General features: G+C 51.2%; 1 protein-coding gene across 6 annotated transcripts in view; it reads left to right on the forward strand.

Annotated features, from left to right (window-relative positions):
* Acsl6 (acyl-CoA synthetase long chain family member 6) overlaps nucleotides 1-22,992 on the forward strand; it is a 61,549-nt gene that overhangs the window by 7,993 nt on the left and 30,564 nt on the right. For 4 of the 6 annotated variants that reach the window (XM_021213185.1, XM_021213183.1, XM_021213182.1 and 1 more), the window contains exons 2-9: nucleotides 8,767-8,987; nucleotides 12,061-12,175; nucleotides 12,806-12,870; nucleotides 13,919-14,020; nucleotides 14,402-14,501; nucleotides 15,193-15,371; nucleotides 16,535-16,567; nucleotides 18,117-18,168. In XM_021213185.1, the coding sequence (XP_021068844.1) occupies nucleotides 8,793-8,987; nucleotides 12,061-12,175; nucleotides 12,806-12,870; nucleotides 13,919-14,020; nucleotides 14,402-14,501; nucleotides 15,193-15,371; nucleotides 16,535-16,567; nucleotides 18,117-18,168 (841 nt within the window). In that variant the 5' untranslated portion in view covers nucleotides 8,767-8,792. Of the gene's footprint in view, nucleotides 1-3,574; nucleotides 3,880-8,766; nucleotides 8,988-12,060; nucleotides 12,176-12,805; nucleotides 12,871-13,918; nucleotides 14,021-14,401; nucleotides 14,502-15,192; nucleotides 15,372-16,534; nucleotides 16,568-18,116; nucleotides 18,169-22,992 lie in introns of those variants that run through there. The other 2 variants (XM_021213186.1, XM_029545968.1) reach the window with 2 other exon arrangements.

A 22,992-nucleotide genomic window follows, 5' to 3' on the forward strand; every position in this document is an offset into this window, starting at 1 on the left:
GTGAACGGAGTCATACTGACCAGATACAGCCAGGGGCCCCTGGGGGTGCACAAGGGCATTGGTATGCTTCCTTTCCCTATAAAGGGTTTTCTGGTGAGAGTCCTAGAAAATTTTACAGCTTTACTGCTGGGGGTTGGGGGGGAGGCCTTAAGCAGTTGCTGGCTGTGTTGGAATTCTCGCTTGTGGTAGTGTTTGCTATTATGGAGCTCTGACTGTAATTCAGAGATGGGAGGTCCAGACCTGTCTTCCCCCCCCCCCCCAATTTCCCTGCCTCTGGAGAATCAACCCAAGCACTTGTGACAATACTGCTAGTTCTTCTTGTTTCTAGCCCCGCGTCCTTCCCTCTGTTCTGCCTTGGCATCCACCATAAACACCACAAGAGTTATCAGGGTCTCCTTATACAAAAACAAAACCAACGAACTTGTCCTCGCTATCTCAGCCATCGATGTTGCTGCTTTTGAAAAGGGACAATATCAACAGAACTGCAGGAGGGGTGATCCTATTTGTTGTCCTAACGCTCACACACACACACACACACACACACACACACACACACACACTGCTTTCCTCAGTGCCCAACAGAGGCTTCTAGGGCCCTCTCCCAAGATGCTGGGCTCTTTTCTTTGGATGGGAAGTCAGAATTCAGGGACGTGTACCCTCAGTAGGTCAGCGTCAACAGCCTCCAATAGCATTCCCTGGACCGGCTGGGGCCTTCACTTTGAAAGAGATTTTTGTTTTCTGGTGAGAACAGCCCCGGCCTGACCTGGCTGCAGGAGCCAGCAGCAGGAGTGCAAACCCTTTCATGTGACAGACCCAGAGTGGAGTGATGCCGGCCTGCCAGCAGCAGGCCTTCCCCTGCAGCTTGGGAGGCAGGGTGTGCATTTGCATATTTCCCCATTCATCCTGCCCTTGAAAAGGAGGCCTGAGTTCTTAGTCCCTGGCCCAGCCAAGAGCCCAGAACTTGAGCCCTAAGTTAACCCTGTGGGCCAGAGGCTGAGGCCGCAAGGGCTAAGCTAAGCCACCACCCCTGACCTCCAGAGTGCTGGTGCGGAAGACAGCGGACTTCTGTTTATCAGCTCTGCCTTCTGCAGCACTGGAAGAAAATTCCCTTTTATTTCTTCCAGTGGCAGCTAAGAAGTGTGGTAATTTATCTTTGTCAGAAAGTGTACCTTGAACCAAAGATAAGACTGATTAATTTATTGTTTAATTTGTAAGGTACACACACACACACACACACACACACACACACANAGAGAGAGAGAGAGAGAGAGAGAGAGAGAGAGAGAGAGAGAGAGAGAGAGAGAGAGAGAGAGAGAGATTACCTGGAACTGTGGGTAAAGGAGCCATATGGGTTCCAGGCTATAACAGCTACACTCCTGGCTAAGGCACAGCCTGCCTGGGACACTTTTGTATCTCTAGGCCTCAGGGTACCTACAGACCTTGCCTTGGAAGGCATGAGGCACAACTTGCCAGCTGTAATCTCTAACCTTCTGTGACTTAATGTCCTCCCATTGGCCTCAGCTTGCAGCTCTGGTCCTTGTTACAGCCAGGCTCCTGCCTCCTGATCCTTACACTGAGGGATCTTGGCAGGTATCAACAGCTTACAGGCTTTTGTCCCAACCCATTGTGTCACCTTGCCCCAGCTTAGCTGTCCTTCAGGTCCCCATCCTGGCTCTCCCTCCATTTCTTTCTGAGCAGTTATCCCCCAAGAAAATAACAGTGTTCTTAAATGACAGTCAGGTAGGCAGGGCACTGTTTAGTTTGCCCCTCACACCTTAGCAACCCCCAGTGTGTCCTGCCAGGACCCTTTCTTCCTCAGGGAACATGGTCCTATCGAGAGGAAGCTATCCATCCCCCTGTATCTTGAGCACATGTTCCCTCCAGGAGAGCAGATGTGTCCTTCACCGGGCTTGAACTTGCAGCATTTGTGACAACGTCCTCAGTCTAGGCTAGCAATGAGATGGACCCCTGTCCCTGAGGCCAAGGCAATCCACCATGGACTTGTCTGAAAGGGAAAGGGTCTTGATATGCCTAGGACTTGCCTTCCTGTGCAATGAGGCCGGGCCTCCACCTGTGTGGAGATCACCTCCATCTGTGTGCAGTGTGGCAGGAGGAATAATGGAACTTCAGTGTAGTCCACTGCAGCCATCATTTCTAGTCATTCTGCCTGGTAGATATCTCCGAAGGGGCAGCGACCATTGCTGCTGTTATCCCCGAGGTCTGTGCTCTCTCTGCTGGGGAGAGCCAGGCTTATCTCAGTGCTGGTGAAAAAGATACTGTGTTTCTGTTCGTTACTTTGATCTCAAGGCTCCTTCTGTTTCTGTGTCTCTGGAAGTTCAGCCTGAGCCTGGCTCATCACACGTGTGTGGCCATGGCCTCCAGCAGGGGTTTGGGGTGAGTGAGAAATTTTGAGAGGTGCTTGTCTTGAGGTGAAGGTTGTTGAAGGCAGATGCTGAAGGCATGGTCATGGTAAGCATGGGGTTAGCCAGGGAAGTAGCTAGCTGCCGTAACCCTCAGTCAGGGTCTTTCTGCATGTAAGGAGCTTCAGCCACCCTTTTAGACAGAGCTATAATCAGGCTCCCCAGAGAGTTCCAGAGTGAGCCACTTGGTAACTCAGCAACCCTATCTCACAGGGGATACACACCAAGCCACTCCCGGCAATGCCTGCTTTGGGAAGGCCCTTTGCTCGGTCATCCGTGGCTCTATAAATCTAATTAAAATTCAAGGGGAAAGTGGAGTGGAAACCCCTCAGTCACACAGGCCTGAGCTTGGATCCTTATGCAGATGAGACCACTGCTAGGCTCAGCGGGGTCTACCATATAGCTGTGCAGGCGGGTTAGGGTTATTCAGGTGTGGTAGTGAGGTGGGTCACACTTCCTGGGACAGATCTGCCCTCTCCCGCCCCCAGCCCCATGACCTGGCACATTGTAGTTTTCACCCCCCAGAACTCTGGTTGCCCCTTAAATGTCCTTGAGAAGCATCACAGGAGGTGTTTGTCCCCCTGAGAGATGTCTGGAGGAAAGTAGAGGAGGGGTGGCAAGGTGGCCCAGTGGGTAGGGACACTTGCTGCCCAGTCTATTGAACTGGGTTTGATCCCAGGAACCCACGTGGTGGAAGGAGGGAATTGACTCCTAAAAGTTGTTCTCTGAGCATGTATGCCGTGGTACTCTTGTACACACACGCGCGCACACACACACACACACACACACACACACACACACACCACGTATATGGTGAGCAAATATAATTTAAAAAAAAAAAAAGTGAAATAGAGGATCCACCTAAGAAGAGAAATTCAGCAGATTGGGAGATGTTGAAGCCAAGTTCCCTGGGCTCCAATTGATGTCTCAGGAGAGAGAGAGAGAGAGAGAGAGAGAGAGAGAGAGAGAGAGAGACTGACTTTGTCCTCTGAGAAGCCATGGCCAACTCCCCTAAAGACAATGTGGGGTCAGGGAAGGCAGAAGAGCATGGGTTGAGGCCCTGGCAGGCTGGCAGAGTAAGGGTTAAGGCCTGGTTGCTTGGCTTGGAGCTGGCCTGAGCCAGTGCCCGCCCCATGTGCAGATGAAGGGGGGGCAGTGGGGGCCTTGAGGGGCCAATAGCTCCTCACAGAGCTGCTCTGTGCCTTGGTCCCTGCAAGACCTGTTCTCATAGGCACCAGGGAGCCACCGTCCCTACAGTTAGCGCCTCTCCTAACCCCATCTTCTCAGAGCAGGCAGCCGTTGCTATCAGCTGTCCCCAGGGGCAGGGCCTTCGCAACTTTTGTCCTTTGATCAAGATGTGGTAACCTCTTTTCCTGGGCTCCACAGGCCCTAGAAAGGGAGGCTCATTCTAGCAGGATCAGCTCCACCACCTCCTCAGTGCCCGGAGCCTGCTGGAAAGGTAGGATGGTGAATGTATCGCCTTTTGCAGGTTGTCTTTGAGCCCCTTTGGCTGGCAAACACATGAAGTAACCAGGTTCAGCTAACTGCTCTCCACTAAGGGGCTCTTCCTTTACCGTGTGCCTGGCATCTACTCCCTGCCCGTGATCTTATTTGAGAAGAGGCCCAGAGGGGTCCAGTGACTTGGCCAAGACCACATAGCTATCAAGAGTCTAAATCAAGGTTTGGAGGCTGTTCAGCCCAGCACTGGAATCCACCTTCTGGCTCTTTCCCTAACTTGCTTACTAGGGTGCTACACCCTGGAGCCTGGTGAGGCTGTGGTTTGAGCTCTCCAATGGGAGGTGGGGTGGTTCATGTTGCCCACCATTACTGTAGGCTGCTGAGGTTTGCAGAGGTCCAGGACCCCACCAGACCTGGCCTTAGGGTTAGTCAGAGTATCCGGGGTGATGCTAAGGAAATCCAAGAGAAGATTCAGAGAAATATGGGCATCCTCGGGGCAAACACGCTGAGCCTGGACATTGGGTCCCTCCCGAGGCAGTAGGGAACCAGATGAGGCGTCTGGGCAGTGGCGTGACAGAGTCACATCTGTGTAACAGGAAATTAACTTCTGTGCAGGTTAGAGAAGAGAGAGAGAGATGAAGAGGTTAACTTGGGGGTCTGGGCTGCACTGGGTAGTGGCCGGCTGGGGTTTGGGGGCTGGGGAAATGGTCCTGTCTGAGAGCTCTACAGGGACAGTCATTCCATACAGAAGTCTAAAGGTAGCCTAGGAAGGTGTGGCGTACTGGGGTCGGAAGCTATATCAGCAGAGGGGTCCCTCAAAGCTGGCTCACTGTCTCCCAGGGCCATTTCTATAGGGTTTGTGCTTGGTACTCCGTACCTTCCACTTTATCACCTTGGAGTCAATGTGTATCCTACTGAGGCTCCCTTTGTTCTGTTCTCTCCCACCCTCCATGATAAGGGGCATGGCTTGGAGCATCCACCCCCCAGGTTGAACTGGTAGGCCGAAGCCTCAGGTGAGCTACTACTTGATCGTCCAAAAGAGTCCTTGCTAGAGGGCAAAGCTTGACAGGAAGCTAGTTTCTGCTGAGCATTAGGTCCTCCCTGCCAGGTAAATAGTTACAAACACCCACAGCAGCTCACTTGGCAACTGGCAGCATCGGCTAGACCCTGGGGTATTGTCTGTATACCCCCACCCGCCATGGGTGCTGCAACCAGAGAAGCCTCCTGGGGCCTGGGAAGAGGCAGCTGGGCTTGGACCTCAGGGACCACCCCAGGTAACAGGAGGTCAGAGGAGGCCAAGGCTGTGTAAGATAACCAGAGACCAAGACTCCCAGAGCTAGTCTCTGCTCTCCCCTCCCACATGCCAAGGGTTTGGTGGTGGACACTGGCTCTGAATCCAGTGTCCTTAGAGGACCTGGACTCACAGCTCTGCCCCAAAGTGGATCCCAGGTCTGAAAGGAAACTCAGGGGGAAAAAAATGCAAGCACTTTTGACTAAGGATAGTAAAACAGAACCCTCTGGTTGCCAAGGAGGCTTGCAGGCCAAAGGAGCTATGGCCACTGTAGACAGCCCCTTAAGTAGACACCCACCTGAGGAGCAGTGGACTGTCCTTCATCTAATGTCCTTCAGTGGTCCATGTGGGTGGAGATGTATGATGTGTGCAAAGCAAACATCCTTCTGGCCCATCCCATGTCCAGACTCTAGCATCTCGGCACATTGCCACCACCCAGGACCTGAACCTGGGTCCTTCTGACCAGGAGAGAGCGATTTTTTTTTTTTCTGTGTGTCCAACATGATTGCCAAGGAGAGGAAAACTGTGGCAATGTCTATGTTGGCAGGGGTGGGGTGGCCACAGAAGACAAGGGGGTGCATTCCATGCCCCTCACTTGCTAACATAATCGGCTCCAGTTCCTTGCAGTGACCGTAGGAGCTGTTGTCATGACTAAACAGTGTGGTGTATAGGACAGGTTTTTCTAGGAATCAGGAAGTCAGGAAGTTCAATCAAGTCCCACTTTTCCTGAGGCTCGGGGACTGTCCTCACGGGCTTGCCATGGGGACCTCTGTACAGGATTTCAGGGGCTCAAAGGCCTTATTACCTGAGTAGACTCCTCAGCTCCCTATGTGTTCCTGGCACTCTCCAGCTTTTGCATGTTGGCTTCTCTCTGCCTAGGACTCCCTATTCTCCTCACCCTTCAGCCTCCACTTCCTGCCAGAAGCCTGCTTTGCCCTGTCATAGCTGAGTCAGGCACCTCCTCTGCCGCCTTGTGTCTGATCACAGCCTAGACCATACTGTACAGCGCTGCCCACTCCCTCATGTCTACCCTGCAACTGTGAGTTGGTGAGAACAGAGGCCATGTGGAGGGAGGGTGGATGGGTGACCCAGCCCTCCCACAGTGTGCCCTGTGACGGAGCCAAGCATCCTAGCCCTCTTCCTCGGATGCCTAGCTTGTGCTGAAGGTCTGTCCGTCTGTGAGCAACTGCCAAGGGCTGGTGATCTGAAGATATTCTTTCAGCCTCTTTGACATTGTTTTAAACCATCTAGTGGAGTCTTCGGGGCTGGATTAGGGGCCCACTGAGTCAGTAAATTTCTCAAAGGAAAATGCCCTCCGCTCAGAGCCCACCCCCAAAGCTGGTAGAAGCGTCTAGATTTCCCACTAAGTAGTGAGTCACTCGTCTGGTAGGTCTGGCTGGAACTCGGTCTTCCTATCTACGTTTTTAGGTAAGGGGATGTTCTGAGAAGAGAAGGCCACCCGGCCACCTGCCCAGAGCCCTCGCTCCAGAGAGGTTTTCCTTGGTGGATTTACTTGGTCTATAGCTGTGACTCTGCTTTGTTGATGAGAATCTTAATTTAGTCAGTTGACCTGCAGAGAGAGAGAGAGAGAGAGAGAGTCACTTAGGAAAACTGTTTTCCAGAAGGAGCTGGAGAGATGGCTCTGCAGTTAAGATCATTTGCTGCTTTTCCAGAGACCCAGAATCAACTCCTAGCACCAGCACGGTGGCTTACAACTGTCCCTTGCTCCAGTTTCAGGGAATCTGATGCTCTATTCTGACCTTTACCAGGCAAGCATGTGGCACATAGACATACATGCAAGCAAAATAATCACACACACATTTAAACAACAACAAAAAAGACTGCTGGTAAAAATCAGGTTTCAAGCTCCACGGATGAGGAATTATGCCTTTGCCAGACTAGGGGCCCGCATTGACAGCTCTCTAGGAACACCCAAACCTAGAGGTTCGTGAGTAACCCTGGAACTCAGAAAACCTGGTGTGCATCCCACGGAAGCACAGGGTCCGGGCCAAACTGCCTCTGTCCAGTGTTTGGACTACCTGGGCTAGTCCTGCCTCTGCTCTTCCCAGGGCTGAGCAGCCTCCTCCATCTAATAAGCGCATCTTGTAATTATGTCTATAGTTCTGTGACTATGCCGTGCCCAGTGGTACTGTGCCCATTTCAAAGATGGGAAAGTGGAGGTTCAGAGAGGGTAGAGTATCTTAACTGTATCTAGCTTATAAACAGAGACTTGAACCGAAGAGCTTTCTTCCCTCTGCCAACGATGATTTTGTGTATTATTGACCTCATGCCATGTGACAACGTTATAGGTTAGCTCGACTACTATTAATTGGAGGAATAAATAGTAAGAGGTCAAGCAGTTGTTTAGCTCCTATCCTGTGGATCCAAAGTCCCCACTGCTGGCATTTATTTTTGTTTCTCGAGAAAGAAAACCATAGCTAGCACTTCCATGGTGTCAAGGTCCCATGAAGAGGCAGCCTGAAGACAGGGCGAGGTCCTCCAGAGCCTTCCCTGCAACCGCGGGAATGGCAGACCTATGCGTATCTCAGGAGCATCTAGCTCCAGGTCATACTGGGTAGGGACACTAAGGGGCCCCAGTGTGAGTTCCAGCATGTGACACCTGACCAATTCCTCCGAGACCTCTCAGTCTTGAGCAAGGTGCAGAACCCAGAGCCTAGCGAGCCGTACCTGCTCTGCCAATGTGTCATCACTTAGCAGCTAACAGAAGGGCATAGATGTCTGGAAGATGTCCTGTTCACCTCCAGGGCATCTTCCATGTCCCCCTACATTCTCCAGACCGCAGTGGGTGGGAGTGTACCCTGGCCACCGCCTGCATGTCAAAGGAGGTGCTGGTACCACTAGACCCATCCGTCACTATAGTCCTTCCTCTTAGCCTTGTTTATTTTCCTCTTTCCATCGGTTTAGTGCCTAAACACTCCCCTCTGCTCTGTTAACTATATCTGGCCAAGGACTGGGCCAGCTGTGCCTGTTGGTACCCCATGTGTGGTAGTGCCACGATGGCTATATCACCATACAGGTCAGCATCACCTTCAAGTCACGAAGCCTGGAGCTATCTATTTGGGCTAGTCCACGGACTCTGGCAAATTCCCCTTCCTTCTCTCCTTCAGAGTCAAAGCCTAGCTTCGAGCTCAGGGGTGGATCAGGTAGAGCCTGTGTCCCTCCACCCGACTCATCCCGAACACAGCGATGGGTGCTTCTGCTATCTGTTTATCTTCTCTGTATCCCAGGAGCAAGCATAGTCAAAGATCTGTGTGATCAGGGTCACAAAGGACCCTGAGGCCCGAGAGACTCTGTGCCCAGGACTGCCAGTGCATACTGGCCCCTGGAAGGTATGGAATCAGCTGTCAGCCGTGGCCCCAGGCATGGGAATGTGGTTCTCAGGAAAATTGATGCCAGGCTATCAGGTGTGAGTACTGAGGGCTCTAGTCTCCCACCAGAGAAAAGCATCTCCAGGTGCCCAGCTTCTGGACTGTACCATGTTGTACTAGGAGACCGCATCTCTGGCCCATCCACTAGCGATCCCTCCACAGCTTGTCTGTCCGGTCTCCCCCCTCACCTATCTCTTATCTCCTACAGAGATTGCTCTCTCACTTCTGGAGAAGATGCAGACCCAGGAGATCCTGAGGATCCTGCGGCTACCCGAGCTATCGGACTTGGGCCAGTTTTTCCGCAGCCTCTCAGCTACCACCCTCGTGAGTGTGGGTGCACTGGCTGCCGTCCTTGCCTACTGGCTCACACACCGGCCAAAGGCCTTGCAGCCACCATGTAACCTCCTGAAGCAGTCGGAAGAAGTGGAGGTGAGCAGGGCAGGAGCTGTCCCACCACACAAAGTAGCTCCGGAAGGTAGAAGCCAAACCTGTAGCTTGCCTGACTCCAAGTACCCCCCACCCCACCAAAATATCCTGGAGTTCCCTGGTAATCAGTCAACAGGCTCTGCAGCAATCTTGGGCAAGGTTGCCAGCAAGATGGTCGTCCCACCTCTGCCAAGGACTGACCCTTGGCAGAGCCTGACCTTGACCACCCGGAAGGCTAAGAAGGTCCTCGGGGGCTGCAGGGAAAATTCACTCCCAAGTTCCTGCCCTTAGTCTTGGCTGACAAGGACCAGAGCTGAGCTCATCCCAAGGCCTTCCCTCCCGCAGCAGCTGGCTCCGAGGGCGGTTAGCAGTAAGCAGGGGGATGCACGGGCTCGACAGCAAGGAGCTCTCGAGATCTGCTTCGCCACGGAACATGGCCTCTGTTTCAGATTGATTTAATTGTATGTGCATTGGTGTCTTCCCTTGCATGCATGTCTGTGGGAGGGTGCCAGGTCTCTTGAAACTGGAATTACAGATAGTTGTGAGCTGTCATATGGCTTCTGGGAATTGAACCCCAGTCCTCTGGAAGAGTAACTAATTTTTATTGTTGTTGTTGTTTTGGTTTTGGTTGGGTTTTTTTTGGGGGGGTGGTTGGCTTCTGTTTGTTTGTTTGGGGCTTGTTTTGTTTTTAATTATGTCTGTGCTCTAAACATTGCTCTGTGCAATTTCCATGGATAGTGCGTCCCCATAGTTCATAAGAAACAGAAGGCCTAAGCCGGGCGTGGTGGCACACGCCTTTAATCCCAGCACTCGGGGGGCAGAGGCAGGCGGATTTCTGAGTTCGAGGCCAGCCTGGTCTACAAAGTGAGTTCCAGGACAGCCAGGGCTATACAGAGAAACCCTGTCTCGAAAAACAAAAAAAAAAAACCAAAAAAACAAAAAAACAAAAAAACAAAAAAAAACGGAAGGCCTCATTCCTAAAAACTACCTGCAGCAGCTGGACTTTTGGTTCTGTTAGCAGTTCTGTGCCTGCCAGGAGCAAAGAAAGAACCTCATCTCCTAACCATTTTCTGGTTGGTTGGTTTTTTTTTTTTCTAGACAGGATCTCATGTAACCCAGGCTGGCTTCAAACCCCTGATCCTCCTGCCTCTGGGGCCCTGGTGCTAGGATTACAGATGCACACCACCACACCCAGCTCCCCAGTTCTTAGTGAGGTCATGCTACACACACTTGTGCATCTCACTTTGTTCTTGATCATATATCTTGGTGACCATCAGCCTGGCAATGTTTTGCCAGCCGGGAAGGGCACGGAGAGAGCAGATCTGGATTCCCAGGCTGGCATCCTAGAAGGAGTGATGTGTGCGAAGGCCCAGGTGTGCTCGGAAGTGTGTGGCGTCGGGAAGCACTGGCTTGTTCTTTGGGCCTGGTCAGTTGGAGAGGGGCTGGAAAAGCCCAGCAGTGTGGGGATGAGAATGGAGAAGAGAAATGCCAGGCTGCAGGCCCCAAAACGCCTCCCTGAGCTCTGTGGTTCTGGGCCTCACTGAGTTTGTAAAGGGAGTAGTCAAAGGAGTAGCACGTGGTTGGTAGGATGGAGCACAGAAGCCACTAGGAGTAGCTGGATTTGGTTCAGTTTATAACTGCAACTCACCCAGACAGACCTGAGTGAAGACCCTCTGACCCTGTCCTCCAGAAAGACCCACCCTTTCAAGGAAGACGTCTCTGTCCCTGTCCTTCAGGAACATGAGTGGCTGTGTGAACTAGGCAAAGGTGACCGGGGCAAGAAATGAAGGTGAGGGTGGCAAGCACTCTTGGGCTCCTTGGGACACACATGATTCGGCCTATTTCACTCCCTTAGCTTAAAACCCTTCCCTTCCCTCTGCCCAAAGCCCAGCCCTCATTCCTGGGTCTGTCGCGCTCACTGCTCTCACCTCCCGTTTATCTAGAGCACCACAGATTACCCACGGTTCCCCAGCACTCAGTGCCTCCTATACCATAAGTGTGTGCTTGCTACTGCATGCTGTACATCCTGCCTGGCCAATCCTTGTGCCTCCCTCAAACCCCAACCAGGTGCCCCTGCCCAAAACACACACACACAAGCCCGCCCTCTCGCCCCCATCCCTGGCACACAGTCTTATGCAATGTCATATCTGCTGCCCAGGTATGAAGCAGATCTGACTGCAAGCACCTCTAACTTCCCACGTGAGTCCCTCTTGGACAGAACTGGCCGAGCAGAACTTTCCACTCCAAACGGTTGAGAGCTGCCCGCGGTTTTTGCATTTGGCTGTTTGTTCTGTGGTGCTAATTTTTCTTTAGACTCAATGTTCCAAGAATTAGCCGGCTCTGAGCCATCCCAGGACAACCCAAATAGCACCGAGTGATCAGACAGAGCCGTGGTAAAAGAGTTCTGGGCTTGAGGACCCTGGGGAAGAGGAAGGCACAGATGCCCAATTCCATTCCCTGACCTGTCATAAAGGGCCTTCATTTGCTGCCTCTCTGGATCTGCGTTGTTGAGGGCCCAGGATCTTGCTGCCAGACTGTTCTCCCCCTACACACTCTCAGGCTTCGGTTCCTTGGAGAGTCCCTTAAAGCATAGTCATCAGCAAATCCGTGTTAGCATGTCAATGATGGGTACCAATCTTCTTAGCTCAAGGCTATGCTTGGCTGTCCTCGGGGCTTAGCAGTAGATGGCCTGGTGCAGGGTACCTTGGCAGGTTGATCCTAATTCTAAGTGATCACAGACTCCCATTCTGCTCTAGAGTCATGCCTCAGGAGTTCCTGGAAAATGTGGACATTATGTGTCTGCTGACCTGGTCCAGAAATGCCGTGTGCTTGCCAAGTGTAGATGCATGTGAGACATTGTTAAACTGGGCCCGCGTGCAGCAGTAACAAGTTATGTTGAGTGTGGGCACAAACAAGCTGGGTGTGAATACTCTGGTGTGAACAGGCCATGAATGTGAGCACTTCCGAGCCTCAACTATGTGAACCAAGAGTGCATCCAAGCTGTGCACACTCCAGGACCCCGTTCCTGATGATCCTGCCTGCCTCAAACAATCCCTCTGGTGTGTTTGTTTTCTAGGACAGTGGTGGAGCCCGGCGATCCGTGATTGGGGGTTGCACTCAGTTGCTTACCCACTACTATGACGATGCCCGGACCATGTACCAGGTGTTCCGCCGTGGGCTTAGCATCTCAGGTAAGGAGAGGTGTGTGGAAAATTGTATCAGGCACTGACGAGGGACACAGCAGTACCCGGGTCAGCAGAGAGCTCCTGGTCTTTCCACCAGTAAGAGAAGCAGCTGACTTACATGGCTCAGGGCTCACTTCAGCTTTGCTCCAACCCTTCACACTGAGTGCCTGACATCAGGCCTTGTACTCTCCACATCCTCCATGGGCAGCCCCTGGGGAGCCTAGAGCTGTCATATCACACTGTCAACCATGGCTTGGAACCTGCACCCCTGAGATGCCTCAGTGGTCCCAGGTATGAGACAAAGGGAGGCAGTCACAGAGGGCCATCCTGATACTTGCTGCCACTATCCCTGCCACCGAGTAAGTGCCCGGTTCGATCTCCCATAGGAACTGCCATGTAAGTCATAGTGGAAACTAGGTACCATGCTCTATCCACTCCTGGCCTCCCTGGTCCCCGGGGAGACGCTGTTCTTGCATTCTTATAACCTTCTTGGGCCACAGCAGGCGAGACACACTGCTGGAGGGACGTTTCCCTGGAGCCAGAGGCACCCATGGCCCATTATTTCCACCCTGTTCTTAGTGGACAGGGGCAGGAGGCGAGTCCTCCCTGATATAAGGCCCTCTTGTCTCTCTGCAGGGAACGGGCCCTGTCTTGGCTTCCGGAAGCCAGAGCAACCTTACCAGTGGCTGTCCTACCAAGAGGTGAGTGAGGGCACAGACCCCATCCTGTCTATCCCTGTCCAACCCATCGGGTTGGGGGACACTCAGGAGAACCCAGCTGGGTCCCAGGGGCCTCATTTCTTAAAATTCAAGGTTAAAAGAAAATTAGTGTTTTACCTTGAAAAGTGTATGTTTTTATACAACATAATATGAAAAATAGAACAATGTGAATCCAGTTTCTGGTTTATCTGCATAGTGACAGTCAATTCAGATATTATCTATGGTTAAAAAAAAAAAACCTCAAATGTGATAAAAGAAAAAAACAGGAAGCCATAAAAGTAAAATAAAACAGACTAAAATGTACAAATACTTGTACAATATTAAAATCTTCGTTGTTCAAAGTCTTTAGAGAAATGTTTTACACTGGAAAATGCCCACATTTAAAGCCTGATGTAGAATGTCTACAAGGCCCTTGTTTTGTTTTGTTTTGTTTTGTTTTGTTTTGTTTTGTTTTGTTTTGTTTTGTTTTGTTTTTCACTCTTATACTTGTTTTTAAACTTTGTCAGTATCATGATGTATATAATGTATCTGAGTTGCTTTTGCCTCTCATATTGCTGAAGTCTTTCCTGACAAATCCCCATCCCAACACACACACACACACACACACACACACACACACACACACACACACACTCCTGTCTGTTTGGCTTTTGTGACCCGCTGAGTTTCAGTGTGGTTGCTTACATGGGAACGGGTAAAGGCTTAGTTACAGGAACATGAGCAACTTATCAGTGATGGCACCACTGAAGAATACGACCCCACCCCGACCCCAGCCATTGACCATGGACATCTCCCGCGGGATAGACGGGGCTTCATGATCCCCCTGCACACACACATCCGCGATGGAATGCTGACAAGCCAGAGCGGATCACGTTTTATTTTTCTGGCCTTCCCACCAAATCCCTCTGCCTCAGCCTCAAGGGGCTGCCTGCGCGCCTGGATGGGGAGCCCAGAAGAGACAAGACTGGACAATCCCTGCTCAAGCCTTCTCCTTTCTCTACCACCCCCACCCCCACCCATCCGTGTGCAGGTGGCCAAAAGGGCTGAATTTCTGGGGTCGGGGCTTCTCCAGCACGACTGTAAAGTGGGCACAGAGCAGTTCATTGGTGTTTTTGCACAAAATCGGCCAGAGGTGAGGATGTGTCTGACTACTTTCAGAGGTACCAGTGGAACAGGGACTGGGAGTCTTGTTTCTGCTCTTGATAGGGCTTTGGGACTGTCAGAAAGTGAGATCTGGGGCCATAGTGTCACCAGTTGCGTGCCCAGATCTTCCCTGCAGCAGGAATGGTTGTCCCATATAAGTCCCATCCACATTGTAACTAGAGTCACAGAGAGGAAAAGTTATGATGAAGGGCCCCTTACAGCGTCAGGGAGTGTTTGAACATGAGATCCGGGGGTTAAGCACAAGTGTGGACAGCATCATCTAGAGCCCTTTGGGTTAGCCTTGGCACACACTGACTCACTGCACTGATCTTACCTCCTTCCCCTTAACCCCAACTTTGCACTTCTGCAGTGGATCATTGCTGAGCTGGCCTGCTACACGTATTCCATGGTGGTGGTACCGCTCTATGACACCCTGGGCCCAGGGTCTATCAGCTACATCATCAACACTGGTGAGCTCCAGCTCCACTCCCTCCTGAACAAGCAACCACACCCCTCATCCTCCAGCCTCTTGGGTCACACTGATGGTCGGGCAATTCACAAGAGGCCTTTTACTTCTGCTCTCAGAAAACACTAAGATATTAGCCAGACCCAGTGGCACATGTCTGAAATCCCAGCACTTGGAAAGTCGAAGGAGGAGGATCAGAAGTTCAAAGCCATCCTCCATAGCACAGCCAGCTAGAGACCAGCCTGGGCTGTGTGAGACTATCTCACAATTTGAAAAAAAGCAACCCAAAACTCTAGGGGCTTATATGACGGCCCCTGACTTGGCCTCCTGAGTTTGAACCGTTCTTTATTTAGGATTCACCTAAAGCCTCCTTCCATGGGTCTGGGATGCCAAGAGAGAGCCTCTCTCTCTCTGTTTTCTAAAAGGCTATGACCGGGTAAGGTTCCTGTAGCTTGACATCATCCTTCCCGTGGCAGTAAATATCCCAGGCAGACCTAAGGTAATGGGGCTGCCTGAAGGAAAGTGTCTGCTTCAGGATGCTCCCTGGCCTTTGCCCTTGACACCTCCCAGTGCATGACACTCATAGCCTGTCTCACACATGTATTTACACACCAGCTGGCATAGTGGCCTTTCGTGGCCTGTCCAGTCCCAGTCTACACCTACTCAGCCTGCCTCTCCTCCACTGGTCCCCGCAGCGGACATCTGCACGGTAATCGTGGACAAACCCCACAAGGCCACACTTCTGCTGGAGCACGTGGAGAGGAAGGAGACTCCGGGCCTCAAGCTGGTCATCCTCATGGAGCCGTTTGAGGATGCCCTGAGAGAGAGAGGAAAGAAGTGTGGGGTGGACATCAAGTCCATGCAGGCTATAGAGGTGAGAGACTGCATGGAGGATGCTTGTGGGGTTACAGCTGTCCAGCTGCCAGCTCACAGCTGCTAACTACCTACCCTGCTCATGCCTGGGAGTGGGGGAGCGGGGTGCGTGTGGCTATTCTGGGCCCTTCAGATTCATCGGTGGCAAGACAAGGCAGACATTGCAAGTAGTAGTGGAGGAAGTTCTGGGGTTTGTGCTAATGTGCGCCTTCTAAGTCGGAGCACTTGGAGACTGGTCCAGCAGCGGCCCCAGGCACCAACAGACGGATGATGTCACTGATCTGGGAAGCACTCACATGGCCTCTTGAGCTTCCTCACTTGCAGAAGGTATAAGCTTATGTGTACCACAGGACTGATGATCCAGGAACCTGGGAAGGTTCTTGTCAATAGGATCCAGACTCTTGCAGCAGCCCGAAAAATTAATTTTCCCATGCATGGCCACCCCAGAGGTGTCAGATTGGTGGCAGTGTGTGGGCTAATAGAGCAGTGTAAGGCGTCCTGGCCTCCTGAACCCCAGGCTTGCTCAGTTGTCATGGTAGTTGTCCTCTACCATGCTGTATGGAACGTAGACCCCGCCCCATCCCCCCAAGCCCTCCACTCCAGTTGTCCTCACACCTCTCTCTCTCTCTCTCTCTCTCTCTCTCTCTCTCTCTCTCTCTCTCTCCCCTTCACTGCATCCATGACCCTATGCACTTGTAACACTTTGTGACATTAGCCACTCCTGCACGGGCAGCTCCTCTCCCTGCGTTCCCACTGCCACCCCCCCATCCCTCATCGCTGACTGTTGTCATTTAGAAACCCAGGTCATTCGGCCACTCTTGTGTACGTTTCCCAGCATGTCCCAAACCTAGTGGTGTCTATGTAGCACTGGCTTCTCCTTGAGTACCAGGCTCCCTGGCCATAGCATATGGGGTGGGCCTGTGGCCCCTTGGCATTCTCCCTCTTACCAGGAGCTAAGGCTAGAATGCATCTGAGGAGGGGCCACCACGTGGCATTTGTCACCACAGTCCATGTCTGATCAGGGACCCTAAACTCCGGGTTTGGTGTAAGAGCAAAGCCCACTGTGGTGAGTGATTTTGATTTTTATTCATTTATAGCAACCTTTGAACCTTTTTAAGTCAGTGTTTTCTTTTCTTTTTTCTTTTTCTTTTTTTTTTTTTTCAGGACTGTGGCCGAGAGAATCACCATGCCCCAGTGGTAAGCTAATCTCCCAGCAGGCACTGGCGAGCAAGCTAGTGAGTAAGAAAGATCCTCTCTGCACATAGGAGCCCTCACTGCACACAGCTGGGTAGACAGGCCAGCGAGCACCTCCTTATTAATAAGCAGATCTTGGACGCAGTCTAGGAGTGCCTGCCCAGCTGCCCAACATTGCTGTGGGCTGGGAGCCCGGGGAGGGACTGAGGACAGCAGAGGGACACAAGGACATCCAGGCCTGGCCACCCTCGGGTCTCCATTGTTATGGGGAGGTCTTGCTTTTCTTTTTCTCCCTTGAATGTTGTGAACCCCGCAGAGCATGAGACAGACAAAAACATCCAAAAACTAGAAATGAGTCTCATGGCCCAGGGGCTTGTGGCTCAGCTGTCTTTGTACTTATCTATCTATCTGTGTGTGTGTGTGTGTGTGTGTGTGTGTGTGTGTGTGTGTGTGTGTGTGTATGTGTGTGTGTGTGTGTGTGCATATATGTTCATATTTATATGTTTATATGTATATAGGCATTTATGCAAGTGTACATGAGCGAGTGTGGAAGTCCAATGTCAGACTCAACTGATTTTCTTTAGGTGCCATTCTTGGAGGCGGGGCCAAGTGGGCAAGGCTGGCTGGCCAGAGAGCCCCATCAGTCTGATGGTCTCCGCCTCCCTGTACTGAGATTACAAGCATTAGCACCATTCTGGGTTTTTCTTGGTTCATTTTCATTCTTTGAACTTTTCTGGGTGTCAACCCGCGCAATCCTGTCAGGTCAGGTTACAATGGCAGTCTCTGCCTTCTGGACAGAGACCAAGGAGGAGTTCAAGTTTCTCACAAGGCCTCTGGCTTCTAGGCCCCCTCTCGCCCGGTCTTCCCTGCTCCCTCACCACCCCTGGTGAACTTTCTCACATCCAGGCCAGAGCAGGCCAGAGCTCTGCTTCCTAGACCCTTCCATGAGTTCACTGTGCATTTTTTTTTACATCTCCCCTACCCCTGGCTCAGCCTCAGAGAACGGCTCCATGATTCTTCAGCATGCCTTACGTCCAGCACTACGGTGTCTGTGACCCGACAAGTCCCCTCCCAGAAACTCCCTTCATCTGGATAAATCTTGCTGGCTTTTGCACATCCTTTACATGCCACCTCTTTAGAAAGCTGTTCTCTGTGTACACATGGACTAGGTGGGCTCCTCCTACTGGCCTAGGACCATGGGCCCAGTGATGCAGCTAGGGCCTGATGCAGAGCTTGGGATGCTGTAAACAGCTCAACTACAAGCCATGACTACTAGAAAGGAAGGGTCATTGGTTTCTGCAGCCCAAGCCCATGCCGAACTCTGCTTAGGCGGGAGGAAGGGAAATGGGACCAAGTATGAGGTTGGTAGGACAGACATGTATCCACATACATGTTTCTCTTTCCCAGACAATTACCTGCCCATCTTTCCAACTGTAGCACACAGGAGTGTGTAACGTGCCCAACACATCACTCAGTATCACACACTCATGGGACAGGGTGTTGGAGGACCCCACTGGCTCTCCCCAACGTATGTCTCTTCTCGCCCCCACAGCCCCCACGGCCTGATGACCTCTCCATCGTGTGTTTCACAAGTGGTACAACAGGTAAGCTGAGGCCCAGATGCCCCTCTTCCTGGCTGCCTGGCAGGAGACTTCAGGCATCTTCTTGTGCCCTCTGTGGAGTGGAGTCAGCCTGGTCCTGTCCAGCAACTGCTGTTGTCTTCCTTCTGCTTTCGCCATTGGCCATGGTGGGCAAGGCAGGGCTGGGCACATGTTGATAGATGGTGAGGGGACTCAGCCCCTGCTAGACACCGGACAAGGGAGCCCAGGCAGCTGGGTCACAAGCTAGAAGATGGTCTCTGCTCACGGAGTCATTCCTTTATGGGCAATAGCTTTCCCCTCTGTCTTCTGCCCCTTCCTAGCCTTTGTGTCAGAAACCAGGAAGGGAGTATGGGCTTACTGTCCCCAAGTCCTCACCTGGAAGGAGGCAGTTAAAGGTGCCAAACGAGATGTGGGGTGAGATGTGCAAGGACAGCCATGGGCAAGTTTGCCAGGAAGAAGACATGAGCGTAAATGACTGTACTTGGTGCTGACCAAGGAGTAGACTGACAAGAATAATCTAGAAACACTTCCTGGAGAAGGTCCGGATGCAGCACTTTGCAGTCTACAGATCCCCGGCCCTGCTTTCACTCTGCTCTTCCCCTGAGCACAGTCTGTGAGGCTTGACAGCAAACCAGGTCCATGTGGAGGCCCCGGGACCAGCCTCCTGCTCTTTGAACTGCCCCCCTGGTGTCCTTGTCACTGCCACCTCCTTCATCAATGACTTAGGAAATAGTTACTTTCGTATTGCTGTGATAAAACTCCATGACCGAGTCAACCTATGAAAGGAAGGGCTTATCTAGGTTTGCAGTTCCAGAGAGCTGGAGCCCGTGGTCATGGAGACCACGAGTCAACGGGTGGCCGACACGGTGGCTGGAAGCTGAGAGCCCATACCTCGAAATGCAATCAAGAAGCAAAGAGAGCAAACTAGCGATGGGCTGAGTCTTTACAGTCCCAAAGCCTGTCCCCAGTGACATAGTGGCCTTCCTCCAGCAACGGCACACAGTGGCACCAACTGAGGACTAAGTACTCAAATGCATGAGACTCTAAGAGACATTCTCATTTAAATCATCACTTGTTTCACCCTGAACGGACAAGAAGTTCCCAGCATCCACTTCCAGACCAAGGACTGGCCAGCCTGATGCTAGTTCTCAGTGGGACGTGATTTGGGAATTCCCCAACTTTTTACAGGAACAGCACACACAGCGTTTGGTCGACCCCTGACCAGCCACAAAGACTGGGTTGTGGAAGCCAGTAGGTCTTGAGGGTTGGGCCTTTATCCGATATCAGATGGGGATGACTCTTACCCTTGACTCAAGAGGGTTTCAGGATGTTTTAAAATTATATTTCATTAAATCCTTTCAGCGGGGTAATATAGTCTCTACTCTCCAGAGACAGCCCACAATTTTACAAGTGTCCTTTAGGGTTATGTTGCTTTTAAAATAGCACTTCCTGAAGTCTACTTGGTGTTGAGTTTCATAGCATAATTTTTTTTTTTTTTAGTGACATGGTTTTAGGGGGACAAATCACTGCTGTGGCTTTTAGCTTTGGCTCTCTCCCTGCCCTCCAAGAGTAAGTAGCTTCAGGTTTTTAGTGGCTCACTTGGTCAGCGATGCCATCCTTTTATCCAGGGAAACACTTCACGCTGTTGAAATATGTTGTTGACCAGCAGGAAGGGACAGCTGTCAGCATCCAGTGCCTTCCCAACTGTGGACTCACATCAGAAGCCACGCTGTCTTTATCTAGCTGGGCAGAGGGGCAGCATTCACAGGCGGGGCCGGAAAACTGGTTGGGACTTAGTTGTTCTATACCTTCTGCTTTAAAGTTATGGCCAGTGCCTGGCAGGTCTGAGATAGCAGGCAGACCTTTGGCTTGAAACCATCCCGCTGGACCACATGCTTGAACTTCCTTGGATTTAGGCTAAGCCCGTGTTGTGCCTCTTACATTCATCCTCTTGTCAGCATGTCATCCACACTTGTCCTCGATGTCACAGCACAGCCACATGCTTTCTTTGCGTGCCAAGAGTCTGGCTATGAGCCTTGATGGATGCTACACTGTTCTTCTAGTGGGGAAATGTAGAAAATATGACCCGACACTGATATTTGGCAGGAACGTCCAAGAAAGAGTTTCTTCTACCCTGTGGGAGGAATGTCCTAGAATCACTCAGTGCTTTGGAGCCCCTGGTCAGGCCAGAAGAGAGCAGAATCTGTCAGCTCTGTGTGGAGCCAGGTTGTACCCAGTTACTGAAGAACACCTGTGGTGCTCTGAGGGACACTTCTTGCTTATAGTAGCCTTGGAGTCACGTGACCTCTCTTTAGCCTCCGATTCGAAAGTTAAGTGAATACAGGTTATGCAAAGAGGAGTAGCTTCCGAGTGGGAGACAATGTTGTTTCACTGAGATTTTTGACCTCGGGGGCAGTGTCTCACTGTCTGTACCAAGCACAAAGACAACTGTAGGAAGATCTGCACTTTGGTTCTGCAACCCAGATCATTCAGAAAACACAGGATGGGACTGGAGAGATGGCTCAGTGGGTAAGAGCACCCGACTGCTCTTCCGAAGGTCCTGAGTTCAAATCCCAGCAACCACATGGTGGCTCACAACCATCCATAAGGAGATCTGACGCCCTCTTCTGAAGTGTCTGAAGACAGCTACAGTGTACTTACATATAATAAATAAATAAATAAATCTTTAGAAAAAAAAAAGAAAAGAAAAGAAAACACAGGATGACATCTGTCCTCAATGTGAGCAACCAGAAACTTTCTACTTCCAGTTTAATAAGACATACTGCTTGAGATGTAGACTCATTCTGGATCAGAACAGCGTGTAGAACCTTCCGGAAGATTCACCTCACACGTGTAGAACCTTCTGGAAGATTCACCTCACACTTCCTAAGGAGACCTTTATTGTCAGCTCCCAGAATCTGCAACGAGCATCCATTTCACCTTCAGCCTTTGGGGTCACACATAAAGGTAACTTATGCAGATAATCTGAACATTTCTGGGAATATTTAAGAGCCCTATAGTTGTTTATAAAGTGACATTGGAATCCAGAAGAAAATGTGTGTTTCCAAAAGGTCTGAACTTTGCCATTATGCTGGAGAAGAACAGAACAGAACTGAAGAACTGTCAACAGGGTTAGTCTCCTGCCTCCTAGGTTAAGAAGGTTGTGGAGAATCTTCATCTATAAAACCATCTTTCTCTCCTGATCCTCGGGCCTTCTGCCCCGGGCTTATGTTGTTCACCCGCACGCTAGCCAGAGACACAGACCCACAACTCTGTGGCACAAGGATCTATTTTGTGTCATTCCTCTTCTGTATGTGGTATCTGGATCCTTAGAAACTTCCAGAACCTGAAGGTGGAAATTGCCAAGTGACTCTCAGAATACCTAAACGACTCCAGGACTTCCTAGGATTCGTATCTGGAGGGTCAACTAGGAGAGATAACATGGCTCAGGCCTGAAGGAGCACTGGGATAAAAAGCCAAGCACAGGTGAGGCAGAGCCTGTGAATCTTTCTCTCTTCCAAAGGAAGACATTTTGACAACTACCTATTAGGAAAAAATAGTCACTTTTTAAGAAGCACACCCTTCTATGTCCCCCTGAGTCACCTTTGTAGTTGACATCACAGGAGAAACCACCAATTCACAGGCTGAGATTTCATCCATCACACATCTTAGGCAGAGGGACACCTCTGTCACTTGAATTAGAAGATGAGGCTGTGACTGATGCCAAATGGATCACCTGCAAGATGAGCAAACAGGCCTCAGGGGATATAATTATGAGAAAGAATTTATTTTTATCCTTGTTACTGAATTCCACGTGATGGGGAGGGAAGTTCTCGCTTTCTGCCCCTGGATAAATGTCATCATGGTTACTATCGGGCAATAAAGTGTCCCATGGTCATGGTCACAGAGGCTGAATTCAGAGGTATCTAGCCAAACTAGGAACCAGTAGGCTTCTCCAAGACCTCCCTGACCCTGTGGGCTTGGCATGGAGCAAGGACACAACCCCCATCCTCCTCCCCTCTCTGCTTCTTCTCCTGCTCCCCAGGCTTGTTAGTGGGTGCTCTGCCCTCCCCTACCAAGTTTGACATGGGGATCAAGAACAAGGAAGTGGGTTGCAGAAGTTGGGAGATGGTCAATTGAATATGTTTAAAGCTCTCACTTTCTTTCACTGATGGATGCTTTTCTGAGTTCTGATGTAGGGAGCAGTGCCTTTCCTGGGCTTCTGAACCCTCCACCACCATAGCTCCTAACTCTGTGCACACTTAACTCCCTCCTCCAGGTTTATAAGGAGGGAGTGTGAATCAGTTGCCTTTCTCATTGATATGACAAAAGCAGCTTTAGGGAGGAAGGGAGGGACTGAGGGAGGAAAGGAGGAAGGAAGGAAAGGGGGAAGGAAGGGAGGAAGGAAGGAAGGAAGGAAGGAAGGAAGGAAGGAAGGGAGGGAGGGAGGGAGGGAGGGAGGGAGGAAGGGAGGAAGGGAGGAAGGGAGGAAGGAAGGAACAGAGGTTGGTTCCATTTCTGCTCATAATTTAAGAAAGGATGGAGCCAGTCATGATAGAAAACCTGGCAGCAGGAGCCGAGGCAGCTGCCGCACCGCATCCACAGTCAGGAAGCAGAGAAGGATGGGTGCTGGTGCTCAGTTCACTTTCTCCGTTTTATTCACTCTGGGAGCCCAGCCCATGGGTTAGCCCTGCCTTTCACTCAGGGTGGGTCTTCCCATCTCAGCCAGATCTCCCTGAAAATGCCTCACAGAGCAGTCCTGAGGGTGGTCTCCCTAGGTGACTCTGTCTAAGTTAACCATTGCAGGGAGGCAGGCTCCGTTTCTCC

This window comes from Mus pahari, chromosome 14 (genome assembly GCF_900095145.1).
Source record: "Mus pahari chromosome 14, PAHARI_EIJ_v1.1, whole genome shotgun sequence".
Lineage (NCBI taxonomy): Eukaryota > Metazoa > Chordata > Mammalia > Rodentia > Muridae > Mus > Mus pahari.